Raw genomic sequence first — 14,141 nt, 5'->3', positions numbered from 1 at the left:
ATATTAATTTAGGTTTTAATGTAAGGTCAGGTAATAACGCTTTTAATTACACCCGGCTATGCAATTAACTAATCTATCGTATAAATACATATATATGCAAATGCTGTCACTCCTGTAGTTGGTAATTTCATAATGTCCCCATTGCAAACGATTCGATAAACAAAAGCATTTAAATCGTATGACTGCGTTGTTTATTGCAGTTTATAATTATCAGTAGTGATTGTATAACATTGTGTAAAATACATTCCAAATTATGATCGCATACATATTTAATCAGTCCGCAAACTCACGGTTCGCCATCCTCTGGACTTGCGAAAAAGCCTGCTTACACGATTGATTGAATAATTATTTGGCTTAAACAATAATCGTTAAAATTTTTCGCATTGCGTTATCCATCATTTTCGAGCATTCGACATAAATTTCGTACACATTCATAAATCCTTTATAATAATATTACGATTAAAAAACCGAGGTTTTGACGAGTTCGCGCAAAATATAATTCGAAGAGAGTGAAAAATGTGCAAAAATTGTTGCGGGATTTTCTTTACATCATTTTATATAAAATGCACACGCGGTTTTTGTACACGTCTAAATTATCGCGACTCGAATGCAAGTCGAGTAATATCTTTCTCTTCCCGTTAGCATCAATTTGATCCGCAAATTAACATCTGGCGTCGTAATCCTAATAGCCGTGATTCAAGTTGCTTCGTTGTTCAAACAGTTCTTGTAACAACATGCGCGCGCGTAAGCAATTCCCCTAGATAAACGCGCAAGTCGCTGTTACACGGAAACACGCAAAGATGATTAAAGCTAAGCAGCCATTACGCGCGCCGCGTGATTGGTCTCGCTCGCTTTCGACGGCGCCGAAAATCCGCACCCTCGGCGGTGCGAGCGGGTAACAGAAAATTATCACGACCGCGTATCGTTCCCGGAAGGGCCCCTCCCCCCCCCGTGAGGGTACCTTCGCTTCTCAACCCCCTTCCCAGCGACCGCGTTGCCGCATTACGCATTCGTGGTGCACAAGGGGATTCCTCGCGGTATTCGTTACTAATGGGCGTTCTATTTAGCAGCACCCTCGGCTCTCCAGGGACGTGTCACGCGTCACTGAGTTCCCCGCATCTCCCGTCGCACAATGCTCGATACTGACAACGCCGGACGTCAAAGATATCCCGCAAGTCAGGGAATCGCACGTGTGCGTTTCGATTTCCGTTCCATTCCCGTTTATATTCGCGCGCGCGAACGCGTGTGAGTCTTCCATGTGGTGACACTTTGCCAAGAGGGGGAGAAGGACGCGCCGATACGCGTGCCCCTCGATCAACGTCAATCAGCTGTTAAACAATGACGCGCCGTGCAAAGAGGATTTTATTGTATAGCAGAGAGAGCAAAGTTGAAGGCACAATGCGGCCCCTTCGTCCTTCGGGGTTCAGCACCGACGAGTTATCCTCGAACACTAGGATTTGCGCGAATTTGCTCTTTTCTTTAGGGTCTCTCTTTTTTAATAATAACTCGTTGCATGTATGAGCGTGAAGGATGCGCTTTTCGGAGACGTTCATCCTAGAGGTTGCACGCTTCATTGTATACATGGTGGTTCCCTCATGTAAACGTAAACGATTTCGAGGAGCTTGACGAGGGAGGGGTGAGAATTAGTCTGTGACGAGACGTATAGCCATGGGTCATGGTAGGAATTTTAAAAACATTAACTCGATTCAACGTTAAGGGTGAGTGAAATATTACTGGGAAGGGTTGCCGAGGTATACATATCTGTGTTGAGAAGAGTGGAGAGGGAAAGGGGACACACGAATGCTGGAACTGAAAGAGGGAGAAAAGCTTGTTGTGAAATGGATCTTGATAGCGCGACAAAGTGTATGTGCAACGCGACACTATGACGTGGTATGTAAAGCTATTACCATGTAACGTAAAAAGAGAGAGCACGATTGCATAAAATTTACGGTATGTGTAGCGTAATCTGGCTGCATCAACAGAGTATCGTTATGAAAGCGTCAAAAAACATTTTGAAAAATACACGTATCAACAGCTGCGCTTGCGTTGGCATTAAAAACATCTGTTTCGAAGGAAGTCGCATCATGATTAAAAGAGAAAAAGAGGGGGAATAATCGTTAGAGAGCGACAGCTTATACGCGCACATAAATTACAGTAATTATCTCGAGTTAGGGAAAGTGTTTAATTGGACGCGCGACATATCTGCAAAGGAGGAATCGAGAGAGCCGGCCTGTCTCCGCGATCTTATCGCGCTGAGGGCACGATAAAACCTCCGCCTGTCTTTCGTACATTATGCGGCTCTCTGTCGCGAGACCATTTGTAAGTGACATACAGAACGTAGCGCCTCTCGCATATCTCGAAGTGAGTCACTAAAATCGCGTGGGTTTACGAACGAGTATCCGTCCCGTTTATATCTGTTGTCTTCGGAACCAGATCGACAATGGTTAGCAGGGGTGGATACATATGTACGTCGGCGATACAATTGCGATGGTTTGGTCATTTTCTCTCGTGTGCGAGGATATTAAAGTGCCGATCGCTAAATATAGAAATCCGATAATGTATTTTATGAAACGTAATGAAAACTTTCAAAGCAAGAAGGAAGAAAGGAATGAAGAAATTTAATTTTTATCTCAGATATATTTATTACTTTCATGAGTTTTTGTAAAACACACGAAAGAAATTTGTGGAATCCAAGATTTTTACCAACTTGTCGGATAATCTGACCTACATCACACAATCGACGTATCCTTCGACATTGAATCATTCTGAAAAACAAGGTGGAAACAAATGTATCTTGGGGAAACTACACGCGATCTCTGACTCTGCCATTTCTACCAGTATTTTAACTTGCCTCGACGAAACAACGAAACTCGATGTCGACGTAAAAACAGCGCTGGAATGGACCGTGTCGGGTCTTGAAAACAGAGCAAAGACGTTGTTTATCCGAATGTTGGTTGTTGCGACTATCTCAGCAACAAGCATCGCGGATAATATACGGGACGATGAGCGAAGAAAATTGGAGAAACGTCCGAGACCGGAGGTATGTATCGTGAAATAGGTGAGTTTCCCTGGAGCAAGTCGGAAAGAATGAGGATGGTTCTCTCTGCTCCGGTTGTCGTAGCCGAAATCGATTTCAGGACGAAATATCCGATGTAATAATGCTGTGCGTTATGCACGAGCTCTCAGTCAAGGCATTTTTCCAATGGAGTCTGCAATAAATACGTCTTCGTGCCGTTGACATTGTACGGAGTTATAGGTACGAGATTCGATGCATGTATTATGCATCCAGGCTCGTTGAAACGTATCTTTCACGCGCGAGGAGAGCACCGTAATCTTCGTCTCGTATTTACACATGTCTCTCGGGGATTTGCAAGATTTCGCAGACGTGGCGTTTCGCGAAACGTCGTGTGTCGAGAGGTGAAGATCGCGGAAGATATTCGCGGCCTTTTTCCGCGCGATCCAATGACGGCAGCAGCGTCGTAAATCAGCGATAAGTGGCTTTCGACGCCTACTTTGCGAAATTCTCGCGCGTGTTACGCACTTACGTAAACGTATGTTTATCATATTACCTCCTTTACGCTTTATGTGTGCATATTTTTGCATAATTCTCATAAATATCTCTCGAGAGACATAATAATGTTGATTAAAGTTATCAATGTTAGTACGTAAGATAGATTTTTCCTTCTTGTAATTAGACATTATTAGGCGTTATATTTTTGTTGTTAAAAAATATCGGTCAGTACAATTTGTTTTCATACAATCGTTATCGAAAAAAATTCAATCTCTAATCTCTAGTATAAGTCACTCGAATCTATCATCTCGTGTTGAAATCATTGCTTATCTCCGGTCACTGAAATGCCAATCCATAAAATACGAATATAATGATGATTTTATCAGACATGTTTACACAACAATCTCGAGTATTTCTTCCTGCAAGATGCATCTTGAGCGCGTCTACGCAAAGTCTAGATGTAATGTGTTGTAACACTATCCTTGACGAATGCGAGCGTAAATTCCTGCGAGGGTAACGTGTCGTTAAAATTCGCGTGAATAATAAACCATCGATAGGAAATATAGCAAAAAAATTCTCCGCTTAAAAAAAATTGTAAAAAAATCTAGAAATATTGGTTCTCGCGTTAAACAGATGAAAATCGTTGAAAATTATCGCGATAGGCGCGTTTCGTGTTCGCGTCGCCTTCGGTATAAATTTAAATTCTTGCAACACGATATCCTTCGATCGGGTGGATACACGAGCAAGTGCGGCGATTCCGTCCAACGTGTCATTTGCACGTCGATACCGAACCTTTCGCGCATGCCGTGACCGGAACACGCGTGGCGCACACGCGTGCGATCAAACGGTAGAAAATAATGACCGTGCCTGCTGCAACGCGTGTTATTACTTGCACTTTCTGTCACGAAAGGACGAGCATCCGCGCACGCGAGGTGGCTGGCGTGTTTGGTGGACGAAGGAAAAAGAAGAGCGGGAGAGGGAAAAAAAGGAAACGGAACCCGTTGAAGTCTGTGTCGAAAGAAAAGAATCGGAGCGCGCGCTTTCGAGCACTCTTAATGATGATTCAACATGCCAATAAGTCATTAATGTCGATGTAACATCTCGGCGCGCTTCGAGTCGAGGAGAGAGATGCTCGAGAGAGCCGTGAGATCTGCGTGCGGCTTTATTATAATTTACGCCCTATCTGCCTCCACGCCTGCCTCTAACGCCGGCCGTTCTAGACCGCTCGTGTATACCGAGTATACCCACGCGAGGCGAACGACGAGGCGAAAAAAGACGAGAGACTCTGTCCGCCCAGCGCTTCACCACGACAGGAACGAATCGGAGCGCTTATTTTCACATATGCATTCTCAATGAGGATTCGACATGCCGATGCGTCATTGACTGTCTTTCAAATGGCGAGCGATATGCGATACTCGGTTCGATATATCACGCCATCCCGTAATAGGCCAGAGATCTATACAATGCTTCGGTCAATGTGTGTTGAATCTCTCGTGAAGAAAGAAAATTGTTTAAGTTTTATTATTGATAGTATATTATATATCTAAATAAAATATAATCAAATTATCTTAATAAAGGTAGTTGAAAATTTTAAAAATTATTATTATAACGTATGGTTACAAGGAATGCGAACACAGAATTGTTCATTGAATTCAACATACATATATGATGATACATATCGATATGTAATCGATTATTAACGAATAACAAAATCTGTCCAAGGAATTCATTCATCGTGAGAGGAAGTAACTTTGCTCTCTCGAGCTATTTTTATAGCGCTTAGTCTGTCTGATCGGCAACATGCTGGAGCACTTGAAAAACACTTGTGTGCATTCCGTTACGTTTACGCAACGATCTCACGGGGAGCGTTTCAAAGAAAGAGGGAAAAAGAAAAGCGGAATTGTGCACCGCGCTTCTTTAGTGCCGAGCACTTTTTAATTTTCGAATAAATATGCACCTGAATCATCGATCATTTTTTTAGTTTGAATATGTTTCATATTTCGTAAAAAGTTCATTGAATTCTGGGAAACTTGCATCTCTTGAGTTGTCCTAATCAATATTTTGGGAAATGAGAGAGAGAGAGAAAGCGCAAGAGAGTTTATTTATTTCCGGCATTCGTAATAAATTATCGCTTGTAAAACGTAACGATGTAAAAAAGCGTAACGATGTAAAAAAGCGAGGAAAAATATTTTTTAGAGTTGAAAAAAATGAAACGATTAACTTGTTTGCAGAGTATGTATTTATCGAATGAAAAATTACAGTTTTATATGTTAAAAAATAACCTTGGTTAATATTATACTGCAACATACACATATTTTTATTTTATCAAAAAATATATCACGATAAAGAAATTTTATTAGGCAAGTTAAATACAGTTTATGTGGAATGCAGTTGACATTTTTGTAAAAACTGTGCGGTAAACTAAGTTAATTCCAATGTTTATCATTTTTGCCGCGATTAAAAGGAAGTTTAAATACTTTCCTCTTGCTTCTCTACATTCCCATCCCATATCGCCGAGAGTGCCGCCTTACCCGTTTAATTTCCGGCACAGCGCGTCGCCAGTGGAGCGACGAAAGTTTCCCACAATTCAGCAGAGATAAAGCATTTATTGAATCAGATAAAGTTTAATTTACCGTACTAACACATACAAATACGATGGAAACGTCACTCGTTTCGATAATCGAGCGATTCTGTCCGATCGTTGAATTTATTGTAACGTTTTTGTTTCAATCTATTTAAATTGTGCATGCTCTCGCAAAACAATTGAAATAGACATGTGTACGTTAGCAAAATTAATTTTTATTTAATCAACAAAATATCTCGTTTCAAACGCTAACTTTATGTTGCCAGTGATTTTATACGTGATTCGTTTTCCGTTAATTGAAAGAAGTCGATCGTTTTCAAAACGTCCAATAGACAATACTGCCCTAGAAATTAAAAAATACTATCTCTAACGAAATGTGGCATATGGTTGGCAAATTATATTGACATTATTGTATAAATAATCGCGAAAAGTTTAGAAAAACTCGGTTCGAGCAAGAAAGCGCGAGAGAAAAAGAAGAGGGAATACACGCGTGACTGGTATCGACACTTCAAAATTGCAACGTTCTCGCGACGTCCATTGTCACCTATTTCCACCTTCTTCAACTTTTATAAAAAGTACGTACCTATTTTTGACGAGAGAAAATCGAGGAAAGCTGCCACAGCCGAGATCGAGGAGGTGGAAGATAGAATATCTTGTCCCTGTCGAACGTCCGGAGACAAGCTGAAATTGAAGTAATATACAGCCCTTGCTCGTGCGCGCGCGAAGGTGCGCCTTTAATACCAACCCCGAGAGAAGAATGTTTCTTCGCTGGCAAAAAATTATTGACAGTATGCCGATAAAGTACGTTTGCAGAGTTATTACGGTACAACGTTCTTTACAGCACGGGCAGTTTTGATATGAGATTTCACGTCAAAAAGTGCCGTGTGGATTTTATGGATTATATCGCAATCTCTGATCTATTTTTTTTTTCGTTATTTAAGCAAATTTGAGGCGAATATAAGGTAGATATAATTTTGCTTAAATTTGTCAAGAAATGAGAAATACTTTCAGAGGCATTTTGAGAATGTATTATATATTACTGCAAGTACGAGGAGCAAAATTGCACGAATTAATAAACTTGATTGGTAGAATCTTTTACTTGACAGGAAGAATATGTATGAGTACGGGATGCGAGTATTAATGAAAACAAATGAGTTTGACTCTGAGGTATACAAGAATATTTTATTCGTCGAAAGTAACAAATATACAATCTCTCAAATAAATCGTTGATTTAAATCATGTCTGTTATAATTAGCTCGTTTTATGCGATCGCGTTGCTCGGACTCTGTGCGCAACGCATTTAAAGCGACGCGCATCACATCCTCTCGTGTTCACCGCGATCTCTGTATTGTCGACACGCATAAAAGGGACATACGGCATATTCACGAAATTCTAATGCAACAATAAACGGAAGTGTACGCGTACGAAACCGAAGTAATTTTGGCACGATTTTCAGAAAAATAATAACCACTCGCTCGTGCTCGCGTGCATGCGTGTTAACAAATCGATAATAATTGCGTCATCGCGTCGAGGTGTCGCGGATATTGTCGATCCGCTCGAACTTTACTTGGTGTCCTGTATATATATATATCTATATATAACATGTATTTATATAGAAACATCCATCTAAAATGGATATATTCATCTGCGCGCGTGTTTTTAGTGTATGTATGTACATGTATGTCCGTCTAAATGCACAGTCCCTAATTATTTCGTCACAATTATACAGGGTGTATCTGAAATGATGCACTAAACTTTAGGAGCGTATTCTAGAGGTCAAAATAAGACTTTTTTTCCTATGAACATGGGTCCACAAATGAACCTCGTTCAGCTAGAGGCTCCTAAAGTTTGGGGAAAAAATTAAAAATTGGCTGTATTTCAAGAAAGAAAAAAAAAAAGGTTTTGAAAAAAGGTTTTTACCTATCACCCTCTCTTGAGAGATAAATAAATTTGCGTTGCGGGTGTTTGGTCAATTTCACACATTTTCGAATTTTAGCTCGGAGAGGGGTTCATTTGCGGACCCATGTCATAAGAAAAAAAAGTCTTATTTTGACCTATAGAATACGCTCCTAAAGTTTAGCGCATCATTTCGGATACACCCTGTATACGATTTTCTTTTACGCGTATTATATCGCTCTTGAACTCACGGATACAAATATTTCTCGGTCCTCAACTTGTCCGTGGGATCCCCTCTCAAGAGGAAATTCCAAAGGACTTGCCACTATCTCACGATTATATACAAAGTACTGACGCATTTGTCGCGCACAATTAAGGCAGTGTTTCGATGAGTCCGTTTCGAAGAACCTAGTTCTCCTGCCTCCTTGCTTCTCACTCCTTCCTCTCGCGTATTCATTCCTAGGCAATCCGGCTCACTGTGTTCACTGATCGATTTCGAGTTCATCGGTCGCCGTTTGATCACCCATCAATACACTGGTTGCCCGTTCTGGGTGGGCGTACAATGGTCTCGACTTTCACTCACCGCTGGAAACGCTTCTCGAGATCCGGTTTTCTGTTTATTCAGAGCCACGGGCCGAGCTGCGCCTCCAGAATCGTGGCGGCGTCGGTTCTGCCCATTATTCTAAGATGGTTCAGCAGATCCGTCACCGCTGTCGGTTCCCGGTGCCTCGCCTCCCACAAATCGAGAATATGCTCGGTCGGGCTGGCCTTAGTCGCGAAGTAATTGATGTACCTGTTACACGAACGAAGACACCGGCTGCGTGATTACCGAGGAAAGTGGTACAAGCGGATATATTGCCAGCGAAATAGAACACGCGTTTGAAGCAAGTTTATGTTACAACGAAATGAACGACTAGAAACCCCATGATAAAACTTTATTGCGGTTAAACATTATCGACATCTTAATTTTTTAAATTAATTATGCAAAATGTAAAAAGATTCGATAGGCTTTATCAATTATATTAATCATCTTAGAGAAATTCTCCGACTTTATTATTGAAGCAAATATTTGCTATCGCGTGTTGTTTTATCTGCATTGAAGTGCATAGATCTCTTCGCGCTAACGAATGTATTTTATACACTCTGCATAAACACACTAGCGTATCTAAAGAAGATTAAGCATAAATAATAAGCAAAACGAGAAAAGCCGAAGCCACTAACCTGTCGACTTGAAGCCTTTGCGCCAGCATTCTCCAATCATTACCCAGAGCGTTCGGCGGGTCTAAACATTGGCAGAGCTGCTTCCTCAAGGATCTCGTAAACCGAAAAGGTCGTAGCGTGGTAGGGTCTGTCGTGGCGTTGTTAGCGTGTCCGCTGCTAACCACGGTGACTTCCCTGAGTGGTCTCGTGACGCTACCCGAGGAGATCAACTGTTTTGCTCCGTCGTAAACGATTCTGAAGACTTGTCTCTCAGAGTTTCCTTGCGAGACTTGCAGCTTGTAGCTCCTCGTGATGGTCGGGTCAAAAGCCGTATCCAGGCCGAAGGTCACGTGCTTGGCGTTCTCCTGACAGTTCCAAACATCCCGGAACGAGACTTCCTGGCGTTCCGTGGGCGACTTGCTTTGCCACTCGTTGCCGACTTCTTCGAGGCTGACGCAGAGCGATTCCCCGTTGTCTTGGAACAGCAACGTGCGCGGCTTGTCCAACAAATAGCCTCTGATCTGTGACTCCCGATCGACGATGGCTTTCATGGCCGCCTTCGTATCCTCCACAGCGTAAACTCTGACACAACACTGACCGGCCTGGCTAGCGAAGAGCGCTAATCGCAATCGCTTTGTGGCGATCGAACTTTCGCAACTCTGACCGGCTAAAACGTAACCGCGAAGCTGCTCGGTCACAATGAAAGCCTCCGAGCGATCTAACTGCGTGAACAACGGTGTATTGATAGTCTCGTTGCCTAGAGTTAACACTCTGCTCCATGTAATTGACTGGTGATCTTTCGATACTATTGACGACGAAACGTCGTCGATGTTAACACCGTCGCAAGCCCAGATGCTTAATTCCCAGGTTGCCGGATGCAACACGGCGCAATGCTCGAATTGAAGAATCACAGGTTTGTTGAAGGTCGCCGACGACGGGCCGCAGGTCACCACGGCCGATAACTGGGTTATCCCATCTACAGGGAAAAAAACGGAATCGAGATTCGAACCGGGTATGCGATACGGTGGCGAAAAAAATGAACATGAGTGTAATATCATGCATTATCGAGCTTAATGCCGTTATTGTACGTTATCGTTATCGCGGCGTTACAATTTCCGCTACATTGAACTTTCGCGCTTGATTAATTGTATTTATCTAATAAACATGATTTAACGTAATTTAACACGCACATATCTTTTAATAACGGGTACAAAACGAATTTATCAGAGTTTGTTAAATCTTTTCTTTTCCGAGAATTTTATTCTCGTTGTTCGTAACACAAAAGAATCGATATAGTGGTGGCCTACATTGAATCTCAAACTCTGGGTATATAATCCGAAGCACGTGCGAAACGGCATTGATATAAAAATAACATCGCGTTATCGCGAACATTTCGAATATATACATTCGGAAAGTTTGCAGCTGCGATCGTAAAGCTCGGCATCTGCTTCTCGGCGCGTAAAGCGCGCAGTGCCATGAATAATTTGCACTCACCGGGTAATCGAGGTCTGTAACGATCCTCGTTAAGCACCGCCAGATAAAGTTCCGCCCGGAGCGGCTTGGGAACAGCACCCTCCGGTACCGACATGGAGATTCCAGAGTCCGGAAGAACCAGCAGGGCGCCGCGCGTGTTTACCGCCGCCCTGGCGACGTTTCCGGCCTCCAATTTTGGCAACCGGACGCTCTCCGAGGCGACGTTGTACGTCGAGTCCGAGGATGGGTAGGAGCTAGTGACGCTGTTCTCGCTATCGGAATGAATCTGCTTGTCGCTGCAGGATTCTTGAGTCGACGTGCTCGGCGTGGGTGACATTGGCGACGGTTGCGGCGCGATCGACAAGTGCGGCACATCGTAGTGATGTTCCGAGAGGGATCTCGACATCGACAGTTTCGGATCGAAAGGATACTCGTAGCAGGCCGGCACGCTGGTCGCCGTCACGTCCGGTTGTAGGCTCAGCTTCTTGTCCTGGTCCGGGAAGAACTCCGGCTGGAATTCTGAAACGCACACGGCCGAAGCACGGCTCGTGGGTATCTCTGCGCGCTGCGGATAAACGTCGCCGAGATACTATTCCGATTTTACAGTGAGCTACAATCGAACGACTCGCGCGTTTCATTCTCATCGTTACGAGATATGCATATATTGAGATATATTGTACCGATCAGGCAACGAGAAAGTTTGAAAATTATCAGCAATATTTGAAAAAATATTTAATTTTCACCTAGTAAATTGTTAGCTATTTATGCCAATTTCGAAATAGTATCTTGCTCATTTCTAGTCACGCGAGAAATTTATCTGTTTGTGATATTAAACAGAAAATATTATAGAAAACAATTTTTCACGAGCGTAATTAAAAATATTATGATGCAAATATTTATTTTATTCGTGTATTTAATTGATCATAAAATATGGTAAAGAGAGAAAATCTAATCTTTGTAAAAAAACAAAGTTTTACGTTTCATACTAAATTAAGATATATTATCTATTTATTTTTTTGTTTAATTTAATACTATCACCCACGCACGTTCATATATTTCTTAACATTACGAGCTTACCATTACGAGCCATGGAGTACAAGGAATGATCGCGACCTTTGCGTCGCAGGAGTCTCGCCAGAAAAATCGCCAAGCCACCAATTACTACACAGGCGACCGTTAGACCGGCATACAAGGCTACATCCATCTGGCGATTCGCTGTAAAAATCATTGCGAATTTTTCCATGTCTCGATTATTTTTAAAAAAGGGGAATAATCGTGCGCGAAAACTTTTTTCTTTCGAAAAAAAAAAAAAGACGATATAACGCTTATTATTGTAAACGGCGTGAAAATTGCTCGCAATTTTCAGTATACATTGCGTGAAACGACTGCATCGTTTCCTGATGAATACTTGACGTCGTAACTTTTATTTACTTTTTAGAGTTTGAGACTCCTTTTGTGGAGACACAAGAAGCCCAAAAGCGGCGAAGAACGTTAAACGCTCCCGCGTCGCTAAATATTATGAGCGCCGTAGAAAAGTTTTAAGGTTCCTCTCCATTTACTCCGGCGACACGCTCGTTTCCCTCGCGCGCGCTCGTTTTCTTTAGCGCGTCAGTTTATCGTTTTACAGCTTCGCGTTATTTCGTACGGCTATAAAGATTCCGATCATTATTATCGCTGTCATTAACGTACGCAATAAAAGTACCGCGACACGAACACGCTACGAGCGGAATAATAATCTTGAGTCCTTGCCGTGTTGCGTCCGACGTGGGGGAGGAGGAGGAGAGGGAGGGGAAAATCCGTCGACGGAAACCGCGGCGTGGGAAGCGGTTTAAAACCATCGACCAAGATTGCATCATAATGTAGCGGGTATTTAACGAAGCATGCGGCGTATAGATGAAATTACGCGAAGATACGTCCTGTCCTCGAGAATCGCCCGGAGCGACGCAAAAATGCTTATGCAAAAATGAATTCATCGCGATGTTTTACGAGCGCCGTTTCGGATATATGGATAATGGAAGTAAATGCAACCGAAGGAAATGAAATTCTCGAAAAAAAGTAAAACTCGGCCGTGTAGTAAAACGCGACGGCGTAGAAGCTCTCGCCGCAGTTATCTGAATTATGGGCAATTTTTTTTCTTTTATCGGATTACTTTCCGGGTGCTTAACCATTCACGAAGTCGCCCGGTTCTGCGACAACGAGACGACGTAGAAAATATCCCCGCGGTCGTAAAAGTTTTCGAGAAATACCTCAACTGCCTGCCATGCGAGCCTGACACTCTTAAGCTTCTTCCAATTTTAGAATGTCAAAGCCATACGAGGTCGTAACCCTGCTACGTGACTTTCGAGCTCGAACTCCCTTTCGCGGGATCATGTGCGCCTCGTTGGCGCGCGCCGTGTTCTCGACACGTGCCTCGCACGTCAATATATACGACAGCGACGAAAATGCATACGAATTCGGAAAAGGGATTTCGAAAACGCAATAGTTACACATCGTTACCCGCAGAAGGCGATAAGGCGAAATCGGAAACGCGTGCGGCCCCAACCCTCCTTCTGGAACCAACATGAAAAAGTGACTTTTCAAGGGTATCGGGATATTTATTTTCTTCGGGACCATTGATAATGTTTCATAACCCGGATCTAATATATTTGAAGCTATTTTTTATTTTTATTCCCGAGAGATCGTAGATATCGTGCAAATGCTTTCAATTCTGTCATCAATCAACATTTATCAATTTCTTTATGATATTTATTTTATTAAAATTATACATTTCTTCAGATTATATATCTACATTATTACTTTTAGATTGATTAGAAATTTAAAAAAATTTATGTATTTTCTTTTTTATCGTCATCGAGATAAAAATCTATAATAACAATTCGCTGCAGCGATGCACTTTAATATCGATCATCATAAGCTGTCCATTTTAAATGTTATCTTGATTGAAGGTATCGCGTCTTAAATATTTAAAGCAGGGACGCGTCCGGGATGACTCAAGGTTCTCGCAAGACGTTTGTCGGCGTAAGGCGGTAAATCGCATCACGTTCCTCCGGCGGCGTCGGCGGCGCGCAGCCGTATCTTCCATCTATATTTTATCGCCGCTTTCAGGAAAATCGAACTCACTTCTGGATTCAAGAGGGGGGGAGCGTTTCGGGGCATCCAGCCCCCTCGAGGAGAGATCCAGTCGTGTACACGCTCGAGTCTACGCTATGGGATAATGGCACTTTATTTGCATGCGCGATCAATTTCCCCCTTCCGCGACGAGGGCGTAACGGCTACCGATTACATAATTTTCTTCGATATTAAAGCCGGTTCTCCGCCCCTTGGCGCAAAGGGGGTAGAGAGGGTGCAGCCGTATCGCGTGCAACTTTGATGTGCCTCGGTCGATAGAATTGGCTACCTTAGGGTGGCGGGAGAGAGGGGCTGACGAGGGGGGTGCGGCGTCTGTGCGGACCAGTGGGCCACCCTTGGCTACCTCAT

General features: G+C 42.8%; 2 protein-coding genes across 5 annotated transcripts in view; one reads left to right on the top strand and one right to left on the bottom strand.

Annotated features, from left to right (window-relative positions):
* Positions 1-14,141, top strand: part of LOC145960037 (netrin receptor UNC5B) — a 248,613-nt gene that overhangs the window by 84,550 nt on the left and 149,922 nt on the right. The gene's annotated exons all lie outside the window — the stretch shown is intronic.
* LOC145960038 (netrin receptor UNC5C) overlaps positions 7,251-14,141 on the bottom strand; it is a 31,165-nt gene continuing 24,274 nt past the window's right edge. For all 3 annotated transcript variants that reach the window (XM_083079306.1, XM_083079308.1, XM_083079307.1), the window contains 4 exons: positions 11,742-11,879; positions 10,686-11,183; positions 9,213-10,167; positions 7,251-8,784 (listed from right to left, as the gene is read on the bottom strand). In XM_083079306.1, coding sequence (XP_082935432.1) covers positions 8,613-8,784; positions 9,213-10,167; positions 10,686-11,183; positions 11,742-11,879 — 1,763 coding nt within the window. In that variant the 3' untranslated portion in view covers positions 7,251-8,612. The remainder of the gene's footprint in view (positions 8,785-9,212; positions 10,168-10,685; positions 11,184-11,741; positions 11,880-14,141) is intronic.

Source organism: Camponotus vicinus, unplaced genomic scaffold (assembly GCF_025532165.1).
Source record: "Camponotus vicinus isolate PSW18456_S1 unplaced genomic scaffold, iyCamVici1.0 SCAF_10, whole genome shotgun sequence".
Taxonomy (NCBI): domain Eukaryota; kingdom Metazoa; phylum Arthropoda; class Insecta; order Hymenoptera; family Formicidae; genus Camponotus; species Camponotus vicinus.
The sequence above is the reverse complement of the archived record's forward strand: the minus strand, read 5'-3'. Positions and strand labels throughout refer to the sequence as shown.